Genomic DNA, 22,062 nt, shown 5'->3' on the forward strand with positions numbered 1-22,062 from the left:
AAAAGTAGGTGTTAGATAAACATACAGCATGGCAATTAATTTTCAAGGTAATGGAATAAGCTGTGAAGGCACTGTAAAAAATGGAGCCATTTCGATCCCTGAAGTCAAGCAGCAGTATGGGGCAATTCTAGCTTCAGCAATATGGGAGTCTTTTATCAAGAAGACCCACCAAATTCTTCCAGGAAATGCTTTCTAGCAGCTGCTTTGAAGGATGCATTACGTAGTTACAGTAGCAGTAATCAGAATTAAGGTTGCCCCCACGCAGTTCACAAGTAACACTATAAAAACTCAGAAATGCAAAAACTAGAAACTGGCTGCACAAACTTGTTAAAGGAAACCAATAATTGGCAAAAAAACAAGAATGTTAAATTCTGAGAATTCATTCATCGAGGTGGAATTTATTAAATTGCTATTAGCTCCACGATGAGAGAAGATGCACAACAAAACATTGAAGAAATAGACCCAAACAATAGGAAGCTCGCAATTACAGCCGAACTTTCAGAGGTACCAAATCTATGCTCTTTGCTCGACATATGAGCCTGATAGACCAGAGGTTCCCAGCACCGAAACCTGTCGTAAAATAGAAAACAAGACATGGTTAACAAAATCAAATGATCAAATTCATTTATTAGAAGAACAGAAGCATGGACTCTTTCCAAAATAAGTATGTGAGCTTCCTTTCCAGTTTAAAATTAACATATGGTGATTTAAAGACTCTACTCTTATAATTCAATGGTGTAAGAATTTTAAGACTAATAGCTGGACATAACATTTCTTCTGTGGAAACTGCCTCATGGGCTATACTTATTTCACCAATTTAAATGTTCTAAATAGTAATTAATGAATTCCATAGCAGAGTTTTAATAGAGTTTTAATACCTTTCCCCACTCGGATCCAAGGCCACTGCATCGCATTTTCAAGTATATCATCTTTGTTCCCAACTCTGTCTCCACTTTCTTCCGCAGATAGTTCTCTTCCGGACCAAATGCATCCAAGTAGGTTGTATAGCGATCATGAACTGTATGTAATGCATTCTTAAGCTCATCTGACAAAGGCTTAACATCCTGCAGATGGATTTTGAAGTTTTTAATTGATCAAAAACTGGAGAAAAAAATAAGTTGAAAATTTTATAATTTTCAATACCTCGCCACTGAGACCAATACTATCATCAATTTTCATTTTCAAATTGATAAGTATGCCACCAAACTCCTCAACTGCTTCAGCAGCTCGGAAAACATTTTCCACAACTTCCTTTCCGGCCTTGTCGTCTGTGCTTCCAGATAATGCTGCCTTTACATCATAGACAATAGAGTTAGGAAGCTCATCCCAACTTGTAGCCATCAAATCCTTGAAAACATTTTGAAGCTTGGAATCTTCAATTGTAGGCATATGAACTACATCAACACTAAAAAATCTCACACGCCCTACACCAGATGGATAACCACAATCTGCATAAATTTACCAGAAGAAACAGAAATATGATATCTTTTAAAACATTGTGATACTGAAAAAATAATTTAATTGAATCCATCTAGATTGTTCAAACATTTCAGATCACCATGGTAGGCTGGCGTGGTTGCCACCTATGGTGAAATTTCTGAAATTTTCTGAAACTACTCTACCAAGGCAATAAATTTTTTCACAGTGCACATTGCTGCACAGAATAGGTTGAAACTTTCACTCTTCCCCCATGTATCTCATCTTATACTAATTAAAAAATGCATTTGCTAAAAAATAGGATATTCAGCTTGTGTAAAGCTAAACGAGTTTTACAACTTCAGATGACATTCCTTGCTCCCCAATACGGGATTGATTTTCATGCAATTCTTTAAAACATAGGTATAGCTAAGTTACATATTGCCATTTTACAAATCTTAAAATAATGTCGAGACAACAATGAAGTAACAATAAGGGGCACTTGAAGAAATATAGCATTTGACATAAAAATTATACACAAATTGCAAATTATATGAAGACTTGCAGCACAGTTGACTTGATGATAAATGCTGATATAAAAGAGAATATAGCAAATTTACTGTACAAATGCAGAAGCAAAGATCTGAATTTGAAATTTGATGGAAGAAGAAACATATATTTAATAAGAAATTGCGAAAAGGAGTTCCTAACCGAATCTATAAGACAAAATAACCAGCATATAATAAATTCATGTGTGAGTTCGCTTATCGAGTGAGAAAATCGAAAGTTCAAACCTATGTTTACCAGCAGACGAGAAGAAAAATCCTGGCTAACCGTCTAGCGGGTCATCCTAGCATCACGACAGCATGAAGAAAAAACCACCTTATTATTACACATATCCAATCCCAAATCAACATATATTGATTTCCCTAGCAAAAATGAGCTGCTTTTAAATCATTACTATATAAAATAGAGTTCAACTTCTTTGTTCCGCCTCACGATTGAAGCCATAGAAGTTACTTTATTTCACAATGTAGTGCAGATTCTTCTCAAATTTTGTTTTCGTTGCTCGATCGGCAACAAATAGTAGTAAGGTTCAAGAGGAAGGAGATGGCAGTTTATCGATCACCGGTAAAATTAAACGGACAAAAGAATCAATAGCTAGAATTAAACTAGTTCAATAAAACACTATCGAACAACTACGCCAGGAAATTCCACTTTATTTCAAAATTAATCCGGAGAGATTTGAATTAATGGATAAAAACAGAGTATAAATATAACTAATTAGAAGAATGAGAAGTACCGGAGGAAACTCTCTGCAGAGAATCTGAAACAGAAGAACGATGAGACGACAGATGGAATAAACTTCGGGCAGCCTGGTGATGACTTTGCAGCAAATTCCGGTGTCTGACTCCGGCGACGCCGTAAGATCCGACGCGGACAGAACGCAATAGTGATCTGAGAATCATCATTTTCTCCATCGCTTTAGCTTTTTCCTTGAAACTGCAAAATTAAGAGCGAACTCGCAAGCCGGAGGCAGCTCGAAATGATGGAGGAAAAAGAAGAAGAAGAAGGGCAAACATGTAATTAACGACAAAATTGCCACTTGTCAGAGTGTAGTGCCGCTCTCAACTTCCTACTTTAGTTCTATTTGTTTTTTGGGCTGAAAAGTTGATGTATTGTTGGCCCGATTAGGCCCATATCCACATCATGTCATTTTGGATTTTTGTTTTCATTTTTTACAAAAAAGAAATAATTCATTTACATTTTTATATTACCATTCTGATAAGTCTAAAATGAATTACAATTTTTTTTTTGAGGAATAATATATTACAATTTTTAGTACAACAAGTGTGTGAATACTTAATAGATACTTTAACCGATGAGCAATATTCATGTTAGTCCTTTCAAATGTGCTAAATTTTAAATTTTTGATCTAGGTATTGATAATTTGGAAAAAGGACATATTTTTAAATCAGTCACTTTCCATTTTAAAAATTATTCTTCATGCCATTGTTAGAATTATTAAGCTCTATTCGTGTATGCCTACAGTTTTGAATAAACGAATAACTTAAACAAAACATTCATTGGATAGTCTTTTTTGTTTTCTTTTTGAATATTAACATATATGTATTTTTTAAAATTAATATTATTTACAGAATAATTACAAATACATCTTTTTAGATTTTCTTATAACCATGATGGCTTGATAAAGTAATCCAAATTACTTAGGTTCTTTATGTAATTGATTGTTTATTTAAAATGATGTTTTAAACGAGCATTAATTAAAACAAACTACAACTCAGTAAAAAATAGAGTGAGTTTGAAGCCAAAGAGGGAGAGAGTCCATTGATTTCTGTAAAGAGACGGATGACTTATCTGATTTTTCACAATGATTTAGCCTTTCTAAAATAGACGTAGATTGAGTTAGTCGACATGCACAGATTTATTTAATTAATTATTAATCTATGATATCAATCATTTATTGACTTTTATTCAATAATTGATGTCCTAACGATTTCATTTAAAATATATATACTCACTCTCTCTCAAAATTGTTATGTTATGTCTTGCAGAAGTCTTACGAAAATAAGTTTCAAAATTTTACTTGGTTGTGTTCTTATATCGAATCAATATTGCTATATTGCTATATATATTTAGATATTTATAATTGAAGGTGGCTTCATCTTCTAATATTTGTTTAGATAGGCGAAGGAAGCCCACAGAAACTTACCCTTCAATCCATTGATCAGCAAGCCCAGACTTGAGATCAACACCCCTCTTTGGATTGGATTGGTTGGACTGAGTAATCCATTTCCATGGAATTCGGCGAGCCAGAAACAGCCTTCGAGTTACTCCCTCTTCTCCGCGTCCACACAGACGGCCGAATCGAGCGTCTCATCGGCACCGACTTCGTCCCGCCGGCGCCGTCCACCGACCCTCTCACCGGCGTCACATCCAAAGACGTTACGATTATCCCCAGATCACGCGTCTCCGCCAGACTCTTCCTCCCAACCCTCGCCGACCCCTCACAACGCCTCCCCCTCGTCGTCTATTTTCACGGCGGCTGCTTCTGCACCGAATCCCCATTCACGGCCAAGTACCACAATTACCTCAATGCCCTCACCGCCGAAGCCAGAGTCGTGGCGGTTTCCGTCAATTACAGGAAAGCGCCAGAGCACCCCATTCCCACCGCGTATGAAGACTCGTGGGATGCCCTTCAATGGGTCGTCTCACACCGCGACAGTAATGGACCTGAGATTTGGCTAAACAAACATGTAAATTTTAGATGGGTGTTTCTGGCCGGAGCTAGTGCCGGTGCCAACATCGCTCATAACATGGCCATGGCGGCCGGCGACCCTCATTGTGGGCTCAACATCGAGCTTCTGGGAGTTGCTTTGGAGCACCCTTATTTTTGGGGCAGTGTGAGGATTGGTTCGGAGGGAATGGATCCAGTGAGAATGCGGTTTTTTGATCGGCTGCGGAGGTTTGTTAGTCCGGCCAGACCGGACAACGATGATCCGTGGGTGAATCCGGTGGCGGAGGGGGCGGCGAGGCTGGCGGCGATGGGGAGTGGGAGGGTGTTGGTTTGTGTGGCGGAGAAGGATGTGCTGAGGGACAGAGGAAGGCTTTACTATGAGGCGGTGGGTGGCAGTGGGTGGATGGGGGTGGCGGAGATTGTGGAGACCGAAGAGGAGGATCATATGTTTCATTTGAATGATTTGGAGGGTCAGAAAGCTAAGGATTTGATCCGACAGTTGGCGGTTTTCTTCAACAGAGACATGCCCCCTCCTCTGCTCATTTGAGTTTTTGACTGTGTTCTTCTGTTTACAAGGCTAATTGTTTAAGTTACGGGACCAGATTTGTAATTTTGGTTCAATAATATGCAGAGTTCAGAGACCTAATATGTTGATTTTGGTCCTTAACAACAAGTATCAGGAGAAGATGAAACTACGATATAATCATATAAACCCAATTATATCAGCATCAATCATGTCCTAATTTTTGGAAAAAATAACATGGTACACGCGACATCTTAGAATATAAAGGTGCATATATTACCATTTTCCTTGTTTCTATCAACTGAAGAATGTTACAACAATAGAAACCAACAGACATTGAAGAACCTGACATCCCGATTGGGTAATAATGAACGTGTAGCTAATAATTGGATTAAGTTTAAATGGAGAACCTTTTTAGTTGGGAGGAAATGACAGTGAGACATTGAAATTGCAGCTTCAAAACACTACCGTGTCTAGCATTGTTCCTAATGTTTGGATGATGTTCGACGACATCAAGTTGGAGACATGTTCTTCGAGGTGTTTCTTTGCATCTTGTCTGCCCACGTTCGCAATTGCGAGCTTCTCGGGGGTCAGCTCGTCTTCCTCCTGCACTGCTTTGTTGTACTTGATAGCCAGATTCAGCATTTCCTGCTCGGCACAAATGAAATCATAAAATACATCAATTACCAGACTACTGGATCATTAACTTTCACGGTTCAAAAGAAGAATTCGCTTACTTGGACAGTCTGCTCGTTAGTTTTTGAATGGGTGTCGAATCGACGAAGTGTCAGACCATCAGTCCATTTCTTCTTGTGAAGGTTGAGCAACATCTTCTCCTCAAGCTCGTTCTTCCTGTAGTTTATCGCAATCGAGTAATAATGCCGGTTCAATCCATGGATTAATGCCTGGAAGTTATCATAGATGATGAATAAGATAAAATGGTAGATAGCTAGAGAAAAATTCAAAGATAATTTAATTGCTCGCCACCCACTTGAATGGATGGTTTATTAAGATGCCCGAGGTTGGACGTTGTTTGTCGTGGTTCTTGTCCAAGCATCATGGTCTGTGGGTTAATCAGACGGAAAGCATCAATCACCACCTTCCCCTTAACACTCTGGATTGGATCCACCACCACAGCCACAGCTCTCTGATTCAGAGCTTCAAAACTCTGCAAAGCAATGGATGTCGCAAATTTAGGTCTCTTTTTAGGAAAGAAAAACCACTCTGCAAATACTATCATGCAAAGTTGCAAACTCCAGTCAGCCAGATATCCTTTTACAGAAACCAGAACACGACTTCAGGGAATTCACAACTAATATATAGCCAGAGAGAGACAAAAATTAGTATAATCACTAATATTTCACAGATTGATATAATTTTTCAATCCACATATACATAGAAACAGGCTGCAATCAAGAATTTGACTTTCCTTGAAACACCATCAAAAGCTACGACATACGGCACATGCGAGAACAACTTCATTGAAGTTCCAAAGTTAGGATAAACGGATGATGCTCCAAATATCAGAACATATTTACAGAAAAGAGAGGAACTATTTCTTTCTTTTTTTTTTCTTTTTGATAAAGAACTATAATATTCAATTCAAGTAATATGAAAAGAAAATCTTCATTATGATTTATGTCACTGCTATCAATTGAAATATTTAAACCTACTAAAAACTCTAGTTGGTAGCTAGCCCAATCCTTCACAATTATAAATTAATATCATGGAACTGATTGACTTAATACAACATTTCAAAATCTCAGAAACCGGATTTCACATCAATCAGACTGCCAACAGTGTCCTTAACAACAATGAAGCATGAGCCATGTGACACTGATGACGCATATGAGATAGCCAATATTCCTTAGGTATAAAAGTTAAGGTTCTTAATTGCTACGTAAGGGATAAAGATAAAGCACAAACCTGTTGTGTATTAATATCAACACCAGATAGCCAACACCCAAAACCTGGATGAGAATGATACCAACCCACAACCATCTCCGGCCTGTGAACAAAGAAATCAGCTCAGTTGTCTAAATAACAAAGGACATTATGGATTGAAAAACAAATGCCAAGAAGCAACAAGGAAATCAAAAAGATTCACTTCCAAGGCATGGAAGGCCAGTCTCTAACTTGAGCAAGATCCAGGATTTACAGAGTCAGAATTAAATGTGCCTTCTTAGCAATGAAAAGAGAAACTATGTTATTATACAGAAGTGTCTTCGTTTCATTAGAATTCATTGAGAAAAAGACCAAGCCCCAAAAACAGAATGAAAACCCAAATCTGAGACCAAAGGGTTAGCAGAGAAAGAAAGTGAACTTTCTATATATCTTGAACTAGGTTATCGATTAAAAGTTTCCTCGATTAATAAGCCAGTCGTTATGCACAATATACAGGCAGAGGCAAGCTATCAAATGAGCTGAACTAACTGAAGTAAGAAAAGAACAAAAATGACAAAGAACAAACTGAGAGAAGAAATACCGTCCAGTCTGTTTAAGCATATCGAGCATGTTGGTCTGAAAGACATGATCAACGGCTTCAACACTAACACCAGTGCCACTTTGGGGCATCGCAAAGACGTCAACAACACGAACTGTGTACTCATCAACAAACTCTCCCAGCATCAAACCCATAACCTCCATGGGAACCCCAGCTCTACCTACAAATTGAACCGAAATGGGAAAATAAAACCCACAAAAAGAATGCAACAATTAAATCCCAGCTCTAAGCGACTATAATTTCATCAAGCACCACAATTAAATCAACTAAAACTATGAAAAATGATACATTATAGAACTCTAACCAGAGTCGATACTGAATAAAAAGGACCATCAGGTTTAGGGTTTACAACTCAAACGATTACTTGAGTCAATTGAAAAAGAAGAATCCATGGGATTAAAAAAACAAGGAAGGAAATGAAAGATTAAAAGTTTGAAAGTGAAGAATCAAGACGAACAGAGCATTTGTAGCATAACTTACCGTGCTTGAGCATCTTGAGGAGCGCGAGCGAAGAGATATAGACCTGCTCGGAAGAATCTAAGGTGGGGGAGTCTGGGGGAGGGTGTCCCAACGCACCGCCGGCACCGGCGAACATCCTCTGCAGCCGTTCCATCCCTGACATATCTTCTATCACTCGATCGTTATTCGTAATCTCTCACCGCCGATCAGTTTAAGTATCCGGAGTTTCTTTTGCCTCAAGACATGAACCTGGCACCATTGTTTCCTTTTTTTTTTCCTTTTTTTTCTTTTTTAATTAAATCAAACAGATGCATAGCACTTCTATTACTTTAATGAACGAATGATAATAGCTGATATTATTTTTTATGGCAATAATACCTACGATCCTTTTTCTTCTTTGGTAAAATACATTTTTGTCTTGAATTTTAGTTTTTATTTGGTAACCTCATTTTGAATCTACAGAATTTGAATTTAATTTCTATTTCACTAATTTAAAAGTGACAAGTTTGATTCATAAGTTGTGAATTTAATTTTTAATAAAGGATGTTAAGTTTAAATTTGGGTTTTAATTAGTACTTGAATCGAGTTCAGCAAATCAAATGGCGATTAAGTTAGGTATACTTCTTAAATGAGTCCGCAAATTTTTCTATTTTTGTCTAAATGACACCTTCTCTCCTTCCTCTTTGTCATAGAGGTTGTCGTTGTTGTTCGACACTCTGATTGTTGTCATTTGACATGCCCATTGCCGGCACCACCCTTTCTTATTGATTCTAAAATGAATGATGCACCTCCCTCGACTCGATTCCAACATGAAAAAATTCTTTCATTCCAGATTTGGAACCAACTAAGAAAGTTCATTCCATATTAATTAATGGAGAGAGAGAGCTTGGGATAGGAAGTTGGCAAGCAGTAGAAGCATAGGACGAAATTGGCGACAAGCCTCGGCTTTTTCTTTAATTTTAAAATTGTTAGGGTCATTTATTAAATAACTACGTCAGTTTTTAAGTTAATAGAAAACCTAATGCCAGCGATTAAATTGAAGTTCTTTATCTAAATGGGAGGTAAAAGCGTACTTTTGAGATACACATAAAAAGTTAGAACTGAAAATTGTAGGGCTTTAACCCAAAGGGAGCCCTTCCAGAAATTCTCGAAGGCCTGAGCCGAACCCAGGCCCAAGAGGGGGTTTGGAAATAGTTTTCAACCAGCAATTGACGCGCCTCGGTCAGAACCTCACTAGCTGCGTCATTGCCCCAAGCGCAAAGATGTCTGTAAATGACCACTCCGCTTCCCTTTTATAGCTCACCGTACACGTCCCACATCAATCCTTTTCGATGTGGGACTCCAAAAACGCCAAGCCCAATGGACTTGTGATAATAACCCACGAATACAAACTTTCACTACATAAAAATAAAATTAAAGTTTAAATAATAAAAAAAGGAAGTTAAAGTTAAAAATCTATTTGGAATGTTTATACAATTGCAATATTAGCTATTTCCACTCTGTATCGGAAGAGGAGGCAGTGTCAATACTCATAGAAGTATCTCAATAATGCATGCGACAATTCTGTAAATCATATGTTGATTAGCTTTAATACTAAGTTGAGAGATTAAATAAAATATTTGAAAGTTCATCGATATATCGAAACGAAATAAGTATAAAACTTTAGGAACCGAAATATAATTATATTTAAATCTAAAATTATGATTACAATATATAAAATCAATTTTATTTTGTCTCAAAATATATATACTATAATCAAACCTCCAAACATAAATGTGATTCATCCTCAATCAAATTATTATATAAAAGTGTTAGATATTTGGTGACTAACTCAACCCAAAAATATTTGAGTCTATTAGGACTAAATCTAATTCAAACAAACTTATAACCCGACTCTACTTATACTATTTCCATTGAGTTGATTGTTTATGAAGTTTTTTAAACACCCATTTGAATTTTGAACTTCTATCCCTTAACTTTTAAAACCAAATTAAACATAAAAAATAGGTAAAATAAAAGGTATATAGGAAAAATAATTGATAAACTTATTAAACAAACCCAAGAGAAACAACAATCTCATTAATTAGTTGAATGCCACACTCACAATATTTTTTAATCCCTATTCGGATACACTGAAAGAATGAAAATAATAAAACATAAAGATGGAGTGCTGTAATATATATAAGTGAATTTTTGCACCCAATTTATTTGCAATAAAATTAATAATTCTCATAACATAAAAATATTCAGTCTCCTTATTTGACGCCAGCAGCTGCACCGGCGGCCATTCCATGAGGCGACCTCGCATGCCGCAGCCACCTCTCTTGCGACAGCAATTTTGCGAACCTGCATTCAATTAAACTTGCATATTAGTAATTTTTCTTCTTTATTAATTTATTTTGATTACTTTTAAAATGTCGATTTTAATTTTTATATGGTTGATTTTGTTCATTTTAATCTCTATTCTTAAAAAATAACAATTTTCATCTCTATTCTCAAAATATTAACACAAATTTTATACCTTAGATACAAAATTTAACTTTATGGATGTGATTTTCTACCTTATAAGAGCTTGTCCATTTGTTTCAGCATTAGAAGCTTCAAAGACACCCGTCTCCAAATTCACTCTCGAAACTGGTTTCTTCAACAAGTTTTCGCCAACCTCGACAAGAGCATTCAAGTTGTTCTTTGTGGCAACGTCAACGGAGGATACGACGTCGCTCAATGTATCGTCCTGAATGCGAAGGTAGTTGTTTTCACAATGAAGGGCTTTGAAAACAACAGAGAGATGAAAATCCACAATATCAGAACTTGCATGAGAAAAGACGTCGATGATCGGAGTGGAACCGCCGGCGGTTAGCCACTGCAACAGGCCCCACTTGGCTGCCTTCTCGGCTGTGTATTTCATTTCATCTTTTGGAGAGCCAGTCCCAAGAGATATGACTAGAAATCTTGAGTAATCCGTTGGTTTTATGGCAAAGAAATCAGGGTTTCCTCTCACTGCCTCCTTTGTCACTTCACCCATAGCCAACAAAGTCTGCAATTTTTTTAAATTCTAGTATCAATTATTTGTTCCAATATCTTTAAACTTCTGTTAAAAAAAAACTTTTTTTTTTCCTCGTTCACTCTATTTTTATTGAAGCAACGATTTGATACTTTGAACTTTTATTTTGTAAAGTTGATTTGGTTCTTGAACTTTAGTCGGAAACGATTTAATTTCCTTACTTTTAAATTTGTAACAATTTAGTTTCCATAATTTAAAATTTGTAACAATTTAATCTATACCGTGAAAAATTTAATCTATTATTTGATCTAAGTAATTCAAACACTTTTTTTCTAAAATTAGCATGAGCTGAGAATTTGAACCCTATAATTTTTTAAAAATGTTATTAATATCTTAACCATGTACTTTGAAATATGATTATCTACATGGTACAAATGGACTTAAAAGAATCTAAAGTTAGGTTTTTGCTTTAACTTTAATAATTTGACCAATCAAATAAAATATTCAAAAATTTAGAGATGAAATCTAAGAATACATCAAAAAGTTTTAAGGCACTATGATAGAATTTAAGAGACAATAAATGCATGCATACGGGGTTATTTGCAGCAACGCCACCATCGATAAGATTAAATTCTCTAACATCACCCGTAGCGACGTCTTGAGTTTTAAAGTGGTGAGCGGGAAGATAAGTGGGTGCAGCCGAGGTCGAAATGCATATGTCCGAGACAGCAACATCCAAAGAAGGATTGTTCTTGAGCTGCAAAATGTATTGAAAAAAAGTTGCATTAATATAATACTCTTTACTCAGCTTTAAAAATAAAAAATTACAAAAACCAAACTTTTCAGAAACCTCGTAGCTGGAAAATATGGTCGGCTGAAGGAGCCTGATGTCGAAGGTGGGAATAACGATATTGGTCAATGTTTGGTGCAGTTTTGTGTCGCCAAGTTTTTCCTTGACGAGCTTGTGGAGATATTTTCCATTGTATTTTGGACCCGACAGCGCCTTGATGATCTTTGCTACCCACAAGGATCTGCTAAAAACACACATGAAGATTTGTTGGTTTTATTACAAGGAAAGATGGTGCCTTTTTTTTTTCTCTTAAAGGTTTTTAAAATATTTCAGACCTTTTTTGGGGGAAGATTTTAGGACAATGATTAAGATAGAATTCTTTGATGTCTTTTGCGGAAAACAAGGGACGGTTCTTTTCATTTGGTGCAGTTATCATGACAGTCACTAGTCCGCCAGTACTTGTCCCAGCAATGACATCGAAATAGTCGGCGATTCTCGCATCTTCACCGTCAAGTTTCTACATCAAACCACATGTGAAAACAACTAAAAAATCTTAGATATATTCATTTTAACACATCTCAATTGTGTGTACTTACTTTTGATATTAATGAATATTAAATTGTTAACTTGCCAACCTCGTCTTCAACGTAGTTTGATTTAATAGTTAAGTCATCTATATTTTATCTTAAAAGATGGGAGTTTGAATTCTCAGTAATTTATATATAGTTAATAAAGACATAATTTGAGAACTATTTGTGTTTTCAAAACTATTTTAGATTTTGGTTTGATTTTAAAAACATGTTGGAACCGTATATAATATAACAAAAACAAAGTTGGTAGTAAATAACTCATATTTTAAAAAGCCAACAGGAGTATGATGCAATGGTTAAAACATCTTTTTTCATTGCCTCGAAGTTGAATGTTCAATCTATTATCCTCACATTTATTGCATTCGAGGAAAAAAAAACTTACACCGTAAAAAAAGAAAAAAAAATTAAATTATAAAAAAATTACCCCAAAATTTTGTCATTTATTTAAAAAATAGTTGTATCCTTTCAAAAATTTCAATAACATCCCTAATCTTTCATAAGCATCTTAAAAATACCCATTGAGCAAACATCCAATCTTTGTTCTATATAATTATCACGTAATTTCAAATTTTGAGCGTCAACTACTTTCGGTTCAAATGACAAAATTTAAGAAGTATTCTTTTTTATAATTTAGCGAATAAAAAAACATCACTATTAAACAAACCGCTTAAAATATCTCATATTATAACACACAAAATACAAGTATAAGAAATTTTCTTTATCTCAAGTTGAAAGATAAGTAAATACTAAGGGAGTCCTTGAATTGTTCTCAAGCGTGCATGCATATACATACACACAACACATTTCAAAAGAAGAAAGTCCATGAACATATTATATGGTCATGATATGTTGGTACCTGAAGTTCTGACTCCAAGAAATTGAGGATGGTTCCCGGGATAAGTCCCCGAATTCCACCTCCATCAATACTCAACACCGTAATAAGGTTTCCGAAACTCGGAGGCTGTAACGGGACGTTCGTTGTGTCCATGAATCAATAGAGAAATATATCAAAAGGACTTGGGATAGAACAAGGCATGTAATTTGCAATTCTGTATGTGCAGAAGATTGAGAAGCAAATATCTACTAATTTGTAGGAGCATGATCATTTGTGTGGAGGTATTTATAGAATTCCACGAAATGTTTCAAACAATGAAAAAGTCAGAGGGTTTGAATGCGTTTGTAATGTTTGGAGTGGAAGCGATAAGCTTCCAACTCATCCACTTGCAGCCATATTCCTTGAGCAGCTGAGCTGACTTATATATTTTTCCTTAAATTCTTTTCTTTACACGCTCCGAACAATTTATTCGAAATTAATCATGCATCTTCCTAGTTACATGACATATGTGCATGAATTTATATTTAAATAAGTGCATTCATATATTTAGTTTTTTAAGATGAATTATTTATGTTTATGTATATATGTATTTATGGAATGAGATTTATTTTATGGATCTAGATCTTTTTTCGTCGAATTCTATAAATAGGATGATCTCTTGTTATATTTCAATTAAGCAAGTGTGTGGAGAAGAAAAACAAGAGAGTTTGTAAACCAAATACTCAATACCGTTGGTTTGAGTTGGTTTGAGTGCACGATCGACTCGACCTGATCGATCGTCTCAACCACGACTAGGTCCACTTGACCCGCGCCACTTCGACATCATTTCAAGTATAGTAATTTCATAAGTAATATATATCTTAAATATAACTATTAATATAGCTTATTAGTTCAAAATTCTAAATTTAATATTGGTTTTAATAGTTGGATCCGTTAAGGAAACAAATTCTAGCCTTTTGCATCAAGGAAAAAATTCCGAGTTTCTTGGCAAGTTGTGTTATTTGAGAGAGAAGTAAATGAATTTTTTTTTTCATTCATAAAAGAACAATATAGAACAGGGCCAAGTTGGTATTTAGAAAGTCAAATGTTTAAATTAATCTTTCAATTCAACCTTGTGGGTGTCTTGGATTTCTTATATTTTCGTTCCTCTTATGTTACCATTCTGTCCTTCCGACCTAGATTCAAGTTCAAAACTTGACCCAATCATTGTTAATATTACTAAAAACAAAGACCAAATTATACGTTAGACGATTGTTATATTATAGACTAAATATAATAATTTAATATATTATCCCATGTTGTGCGAAAGTTAAATATCTATATGAGGTATTCTGACAGAGAGACTTGCAAAAAAGAAAATTATATTCTTAATCGTTTAATTAGTTAGTAATTTTTTAGGTAATTATCTCAAAACGAGCTCTCAATCACCTGCGTACCTCAAGACGGGGTCCCCTATTTAATACCGTCGATAGTGGAGTCCACTTGGAGATTATCAGACATGTTGTGGGATGACAGTTGACAAAAAGTTATCACCTTAGAGTCGCTCACAAAACTTTGGTCATGTCCAAAGTTCTCTTGAGGTTTGAGAGGTATCTGACCGTGGTAAATTTTTCTGGGATACATTTATATTATTATTTTATATAAATATATATTATTATTATATTTATATATTCAAGAATAGTTTGTGTGTTTTGTAATATTTAAAAATTTAATTGCAACACTTCGTCATAAGGATATTTGATTGAATTGGAAGTTCAGTGTATTATAACAACCCTCATAATTTAGGACGATTTATGCAACTTTTTATAAATTAATTTTTTTTAATACAACTAAATGTGAGGATTCGAACTTACGACTTTTTGATTCTAAATATAGAGATGACGCCGGAACTAGTTGAATTATGTTTAGGTTGGTGTTAATAAAATTAATTTTAATTATCTAACATTTACTCAACGCATCCTTCTCAACCTCCATTAAAGTTTTATCATATAAATTTTTGTATTCTATTTTTCAAAAATCATAATTGTGAAAATTTGAACCTAAGTTGAATGGGTTGAGATATTCTGTCAATCAATAGTAAATTTCAATCTTCTCCCTTTATTTGAAAATTCCTGATTTAGTAATCTTTTTTATTAATTAAAAATGATTTTAGAATTTATTTGTCTTTGGTTTTCAAATATTCGGCAGCCACAATTTCCAGAGTGCCTTTAAAAAGTAGAAGAACCAAATAGAAAATTTGTTAGTAGACAAGTGTAATTTAAAAAAAAAAAAATAATTAATAACATATATATAAAGATTAATGTTGTTATACAGAAAATAACTCCCTTCATTTTATAATTCATGTCATTCATAATCATATATTAAAGAAAACAATAAGAAAATAATTTAAAAAATAATTATCCAAATGTATTATTTTCACGAAACTTCTATTGTAAAATATAGAATAAATTGTTTTGAAAACCATTTCTAATTAGAGTATTTTAAACTAATCAATTGCATCCATTCATTCCATGGGAGAGGGCACACATTGAAAGAATATCGAAAGCCAAATTCCATTTTGCAAATTTTGAAAGAGAAGAATGAAGAATGTGGAGAAGTAAAGCGGTTCGAGTTCACCAACCAAATTAAATTACAATTTATATGTGGTTCATCTTCATTTTATAGATAATAATCATTATGAAACGGTTCTTGAATTTAATCTATTTTTCAAAATTAAATTGAATACATAAAGTAGATCATTCACTTACAAAAAATCATAAAAATAATATATAACATTAATACGTCAATTAAAAGAATAATAATAATACAAAATCTAAATTGCCTTGGTAATATGAAACATTAGATAAAATTAAACAAAAAATGACACATAAAAATTAATTAAAATCAGACCAAATAATATTGTTCAAAATATGAGTGACTCGGAATATAATACAACATAGACATTTATTATCATTTCAAAAATCAATAGTATCTATTTATTAATTCTCCACCCCACAAAGATATTATTCCAACGTTGACGTAGCGGGATTCTTTTATTTTCTTGAATGAACAAATCTTATGAAACAAATAAAATTATCCTTAATAATTATGAAACCAACAAACAAATTTACAAATAATAATTATGAAAAATGGCAATTTAAATTCCATTGACGTGAGATTCACTTTGTAATTTCAAGCTTCCAGCTCGTCCATGAGGGGACCTGGCATCGCGGAGCCGCCTCTCTTCAGACAGCAACCTGGCGAATCTGCATAAAGAGATGAACCAAATCAATCGTTAATTATGAGTTAAATTTAAGCAAAAACTGAAGACTTAATTTTATTTACTAAATAAATAAATAAAAATGTGTTGAAGGGATTTAATTTGTGCCTTATAAGGGCTTGTTCATTGGTTTCAGAATTTGAATTAGAAGCCTCGAAGATTCCCGTCTCTAAATTAATCCTCGAAACTGGCTTCTTCAATAACCCTTCTCCCACCTTCACAAGATCATCTAGATTCTTCTTTGTAGCCACATCCACCGAAGATACCACTTCGCTCAACGTATCATCCTGCACATTTAAAAATTATATCCAATATTAATTGAAAATTGTTTTTCTTGAATTTAATATTACAAACCATGAAACTAATCCAAAATCCCGTCAGCAAGACTACTAATATTTGAACTTAAATTGGATGATGGGTGATGACAATTAGTAGCAACCGATATGTATCTTAGGTAAAATTTTTATTGGAGACTTTAATATATATATATATATATATATATATATATATATATATATAATATATCGTCTAAAATTTTAATTTTTTATTCTTCATATTAATACGATAAGGTAAGCAAATATTTATAGATCGAACAATATAAAATAAATTTATTTAAAAAATAAAAGAAATTAAAACTAAAATATCTAGAACTTTGAAGTTGCTAGATTAATTTAAGCAAAGAGATGAAAATTTAGAGAGGTATAAAAAGAATTAATTAAAATTAGTGGAACCTATACATTTATGTTTATATGGCATAAGTTTTTTAAGAGAATTGAAAATGTTTTAATTGTGGGAAAAAAATATGGAAGGGTCTCAGCCTAAGTTTGAGATAGTTTTTAGGGGTTATATGAATAATTGAGTTTTTAAGAAAATTTGAAAGGTTTTAGTTGGGAAGGAAAAGATAAAGTCAAAAGTTGGTAGAGGTAAGCTAATTAAAATTGAGAAGAATTTATGAGGCTTATTAATTATGGAGTTTCTGTTAATTACCTATATATATTATTACTTTCCTATTTTCAATATTATTAGCTAGCCAGATGACATATATTATTTGTTGTCTCACTTATAGCTTAAGTTGGTCCGGATCATAATTTAAAATTACATCTAAATAATGTGTTTTTAGAAAGTAAATTAGGTTGAGAATTAAAAACCTGAATACGAAGGTAGTTTTGTTGAGAGTTGAGGGCTTGGAAAACGACAGAGAGGTGGAGATCCACCATATCGGAGCTTGCTTGGGAGAAGACGTCAATGATGGGAGTGGAGCCGCCGCTGGTCAACCAGTCCAACATCCCCCACTCCGCCGCATGCTCCGACGTGTATTTCATTTCCGCCTTCGGAGCTCCGGTACCCAGCGATATGACCAGAAACCTTTTGTAGTCCATCGGTTTTATTGCGAAAAAGTCTGGATTTTCTCTTATCACCTCCTTCGTCACCTCTCCAATTGCCACCAACGTCTGTTTAATTTTATTTAACCAATAAATTTTAAACAACTCTTTTTTTTCTTTTTGTTCCTTTTTTTTTTATAAATTAGACGATTAACTAGAAACCCATAAAATAGCAAAGTGCAATAACTACAGAACTCGACGGATCTTTCTTATTCCTCACCGGATTGTTGGCAGCAACGCCGCCGTCGATCAGGTTAAACTCCCTGAATTTTCCGGCGGCGCCGCCGTCGGTTTTGAAGTAATGAGCCGGAAGATAAGTGGGAGCGGCTGAGGTAGATATGCAAATGTCCGACAAATAAGCATCCAACGATGGATTACTATTCACCTGAGAAATTAAACACAAATTTATCAAAATTAGATTTTGAAAAAAAATAATCATATGAATAAAATATAATTGCATTGAATTAAAGGAAAAGCAAATAATTAATTACGATATTACCTCGTAGCTGGAAAATATGGTGGGTTGAAGGAGCTTAATGTCAAACGTGGGAATCACCACATTAGTCAACGTTTGGTGCAATTTGGTGTCTCCAAGCTTTTCCTTCACAAGTTTGTGGAGATATTTACCGTCGTATTTTGGACCAGACAAAAATTTCAACATCTTTGCTATTGCCCATGTCCTAATACCATTGTAAAATATCAAAGGAACGCATCAGATAAGGTTAAATTATTTGTTTGGTGCCTATAGTTTTGGGTTAATTTTAAATTGGTATTTATAGTTTGATTAAATTTTACCGATTGTTTTTTACTCATAAAATTTTTTTTCTACTTTTACTCAACCATAAATTCTAATATAGTCCATCAACCTAATTTAGTGAAGTAGAAAACGGATAAAAAGTTCATTGTGACATGGGAAAAGATATATTCAATATGATAACGACTACTGTGTAGGGACAATTTGTGAGGTTTGACCAAACACATGAATCAAATTAATAATTTAAATAGAAAAGAAAAAGGTGTTTATTTCGGTTATTTTTAGAATTAAACCTGTTTTGGGGGAAGATTTTCGGGCAATGATCAAGGTAGAATTGTTTAATATCTCTGGCAGAAAACAATGGGCGATTCTTGTCATTTGGTGCAGATATCATGGCTGTCACTAGTCCTCCCGTGCTTGTCCCAGCGATGACATCAAAGTAATCTGCAATTCTTGCCTCTTCGCCATCTAATTTCTATACCATAAAAATATCTTATCTTATCGTTATTAGCATCACACCTATTTTCTTTGTTTTTATTTTCTTTTGAGTTTGCATCACAATATTGTACCATATACCATATATATTAACTCATTTCAAGCATAAAATAGACTCTATATATAGGTGCTTAAATCAATATGGTTGGGATTCAACGTTTTGGTTTTGATAATTCAATTTGTTATTTATGTTGTAAATACATAAAATTATTGAGGAACCAAATTATTAAATTCAATTATTCAATCCTTTAGATAGCAAGATTTGACCTAACTTTTTTTTTTCTTTTAAACGTATATGTACCATGAGAATCACTAATGAATATAAAAATCTAGGCAACAATCGTACGTGGCATTAAATGATCCACGAGCTTTTTTTTAATCTCTCATCTCCGAGAACTTTTATTTTATTTTATTATTATTATTATTTTTTTTTTTGGTCAGGAGAAGAACTTCTTTAATTTAACTTCATATAATAATTTGCATGCATAAGAAGCAATTGTAAATTATATATTTACTCGAAAGAATTATAAATTATATATATAGCATATTCCCTATGTTTTAAAAAATGCTTAAATTATCTTTTCTAATTTATCTTTTGGCTTAATATATTACATGATATAATTTTGGAAATATTGTGAATCATATTCACCGAATCCCCTATATTTTCAAAAATGCTTAAAATACTTTTTTTTTTAATTTATTTAGTTGCGTACTCTTTTATCAGTTCATATCGTTTTTTTAACGATGCAATTTATGATATATAAACGCACACCACTAAGTAATTTATACTAAAAATTAACAATTCAGTTGGATAGAATGGTAAAAAGAAATTGAAAGATAAATCATAACTATAAATTTCACAAAACCACGATGGTATATGTTACATATATATCTTTAAATATGCATATGCAACATAGGATTACCTGAAGTTCAGACTCCAAAAAATCAAGTATAGTTCCTGGAATAATCCCTCGAATTCCTCCTCCATCAATACTCAAAACTGTAATAAGGTTCCCAAAAGTCGGGGGTTGGAAGCGCACAATTGTTTCGTCCATGACCGATGATTTGAAAGAGATGTGAAGGCGGGTATGAACGCAAAACTAATTTTTGGTCTCGAAAAGTATGTAAAGGAAGGAGGGAGAAGGCGTTTTAGAAAGAAAGAATTCAAAATCTTTTGAGAGAGCTGTCCAAGGGACAAAGCAAATATTTTGTAAACTATTTGAGTTTTTGTGTGTGTTTTTTGATACTTCCGTGGGGCTAATTTATAGATCTTATTCACCCTCTTGAACCATTCTTTTGGCTTTGGGTTTGGAAAATGACATAGTTAGGACATTTAATAACTTGTTCCCTAAATCAAAGGGAAATTTGAAAACCACTTAGTCTTCAACACATGTTCCACTAAGCATTTTGTAGAAATGTCAAAGTAATTATATTCAACTCGTTTCGTGCTTTAGGTCATTTGCTTGAGAAAATTAAATGAAAGACGATCCTATTTTGACCATCTTTTCTTTTGTGGGGTGTATTTTTCCTTAGAATATAATATATTATAATATAATTTACGCGTTCGACCTAAATTTTTTAATACAATAAATATAAGGTATAATCTCATTAATATATGAATGAGTGAATTAAGGGATTAAGGAAAAAATTGGTATGAGGCCCACAATAATTAAAAATTATGTCTACAATTTAGGGATTTAAATCTTTTAGATTTCAACAAAAACAAAATTAACAATAATAGATATAAATTTAACAAATAAGGGTAAAATCAGTATTATAAAAAATCCTACCGCTAGAAATCTAAAAGTGTAAAATTGGAAAACTTTAGACATTTGTGAAAATAAATTTTTAAAACATCCCTCCCAACACATTAACTCTTATATATAGGCTTAGCTCTTGGGTTAAAAGGAGTTCATTGCAAAAATGGTTAAATAAAATTAACCATAGTAACTAACTAATAACTTAATTAACAAAATAAAATAAAATACCTAAGCTAGATTACAAAGCGTACGCTAACAACAATTTAAACACCTAATTACAAAACCTACATCAATTTCTCTTTAAAAGAAAAAAATAAATAAATAAATCATCCTCCAGCTTAAACACTAAACTCATTAGAGGAAAGTATGAAGAAATCCGAGACATATTTATTAAAGGTATTGAAGATATTATAGCCTTTAAGAAGATCCACATTTTAATTAGCATTAATACCAATACGTTTAGGGATCCTACAAAGTTTGGTTTCCTTCCTTTGTAACTTGTTGTACAAACGATCGTTTAGGTATGAAAAAGTCCTTTGATATCATCTTCAAAAGGAGTGTGGACCAAACTCCAAAATCATTAACTTCAGTTTTGAATATTATGTATTTTCTTAATGCCTCCAAGACTTTGAAGAAGTCCAAAAGGCCCAACTTTCCTCGAATTGTTGATTGTTAAATGATACTCATCTAGAAAGAGTTTGGAAATTATAGGGAAAACTTGCTAAAGCAAATAAAAAGCTAATTGGTTATTTAAAATTATCTATCAACTTTTATTGGATGTGGCTTGGAACTAGATAATAGAATGCTATTTCTACTAGAGTTTATAATAATTAGAGGTGTATTAACAATTTAGTCATTTAATGTCGGTTGGCAATTTGTAAACGATGACAGATGACACGATAATGTCAATTTTGAAAAATCTGCTTCTCTTTAACGTTAGTTCTTTAAAATTTTTAAAATTGGATATTTGATATCGGTTACGAATGTATATGATCAATTGAGAACTGACTCAATTTTATTGTAGTGATTAAAC

At 33.5% G+C, this 22,062-nt stretch overlaps 5 protein-coding genes, 1 non-coding gene and 1 pseudogene across 7 annotated transcripts; 2 read left to right on the forward strand and 5 right to left on the reverse strand.

The window, feature by feature from the left end:
• Positions 1-295: 295 nt before the first annotated feature.
• On the reverse strand, positions 296-3,007 carry LOC111014059 (succinate dehydrogenase subunit 5, mitochondrial). Of its 2 annotated transcripts, none has more exons than XM_022288663.2 (4): positions 2,720-3,007; positions 1,144-1,424; positions 879-1,064; positions 296-570 (listed from the first exon to the last, which is right to left on the reverse strand). In XM_022288663.2, the coding sequence occupies exons 1-4, from the start codon at positions 2,895-2,897 to the stop codon at positions 514-516; spliced, it is 702 nt and encodes a 233-aa protein (XP_022144355.1). In that variant the 5' UTR covers positions 2,898-3,007; the 3' UTR covers positions 296-513. The 2 variants fall into 2 exon arrangements, with proteins under 2 accessions (XP_022144355.1, XP_022144354.1); XM_022288662.2 differs by having other exon boundaries at positions 1,144-1,448; positions 2,720-3,002.
• A 967-nt stretch (positions 3,008-3,974) lies between these two features.
• LOC148209411 (putative carboxylesterase 2 pseudogene) lies at positions 3,975-5,329 on the forward strand (annotated as a pseudogene).
• Positions 5,330-5,450: 121 nt separating this feature from the next.
• LOC111014056 (26S proteasome non-ATPase regulatory subunit 14 homolog) lies at positions 5,451-8,447 on the reverse strand. The gene is made up of 6 exons (XM_022288659.2): positions 8,182-8,447; positions 7,684-7,861; positions 7,125-7,206; positions 6,190-6,366; positions 5,936-6,103; positions 5,451-5,846 (listed from the first exon to the last, which is right to left on the reverse strand). Exons 1-6 carry the CDS (start codon positions 8,321-8,323, stop codon positions 5,655-5,657), a joined length of 939 nt encoding a protein of 312 aa, XP_022144351.1. The 5' UTR covers positions 8,324-8,447; the 3' UTR covers positions 5,451-5,654.
• Positions 8,448-8,759: 312 nt separating this feature from the next.
• LOC111013914 (syntaxin KNOLLE-like protein) lies at positions 8,760-9,458 on the forward strand. Its single transcript, XM_022288463.1, is given in 2 exon segments — positions 8,760-8,775; positions 9,259-9,458. Coding segments are annotated over 2 exon segments (216 nt in total).
• LOC148209412 (U4 spliceosomal RNA) lies at positions 9,274-9,424 on the reverse strand. Its single transcript, XR_015793363.1, has one exon. It is a non-coding gene; the product is annotated as a U4 spliceosomal RNA (small nuclear RNA).
• A 763-nt stretch (positions 9,459-10,221) lies between the features above and the next one.
• On the reverse strand, positions 10,222-13,616 carry LOC111014029 (patatin-like protein 2). Its single transcript, XM_022288625.2, has 6 exons — positions 13,401-13,616; positions 12,290-12,471; positions 12,015-12,195; positions 11,757-11,921; positions 10,722-11,197; positions 10,222-10,506 (listed from the first exon to the last, which is right to left on the reverse strand). Exons 1-6 carry the CDS (start codon positions 13,530-13,532, stop codon positions 10,416-10,418), a joined length of 1,227 nt encoding a protein of 408 aa, XP_022144317.1. The 5' UTR covers positions 13,533-13,616; the 3' UTR covers positions 10,222-10,415.
• Positions 13,617-16,305: 2,689 nt separating this feature from the next.
• LOC111014041 (patatin-like protein 2) lies at positions 16,306-20,515 on the reverse strand. Its single transcript, XM_022288642.2, has 7 exons — positions 20,193-20,515; positions 19,068-19,249; positions 18,520-18,700; positions 18,241-18,405; positions 17,787-18,089; positions 16,747-16,925; positions 16,306-16,624 (listed from the first exon to the last, which is right to left on the reverse strand). The coding sequence occupies exons 1-7, from the start codon at positions 20,322-20,324 to the stop codon at positions 16,516-16,518; spliced, it is 1,251 nt and encodes a 416-aa protein (XP_022144334.1). The 5' UTR covers positions 20,325-20,515; the 3' UTR covers positions 16,306-16,515.
• Between the last annotated feature and the right edge of the window lie 1,547 nt (positions 20,516-22,062).

This window comes from Momordica charantia, assembly GCF_013281855.1.
Source record: "Momordica charantia cultivar OHB3-1 chromosome 8 unlocalized genomic scaffold, Mcharantia_2.0 BLBB01000008.1, whole genome shotgun sequence".
Taxonomy (NCBI): domain Eukaryota; kingdom Viridiplantae; phylum Streptophyta; class Magnoliopsida; order Cucurbitales; family Cucurbitaceae; genus Momordica; species Momordica charantia.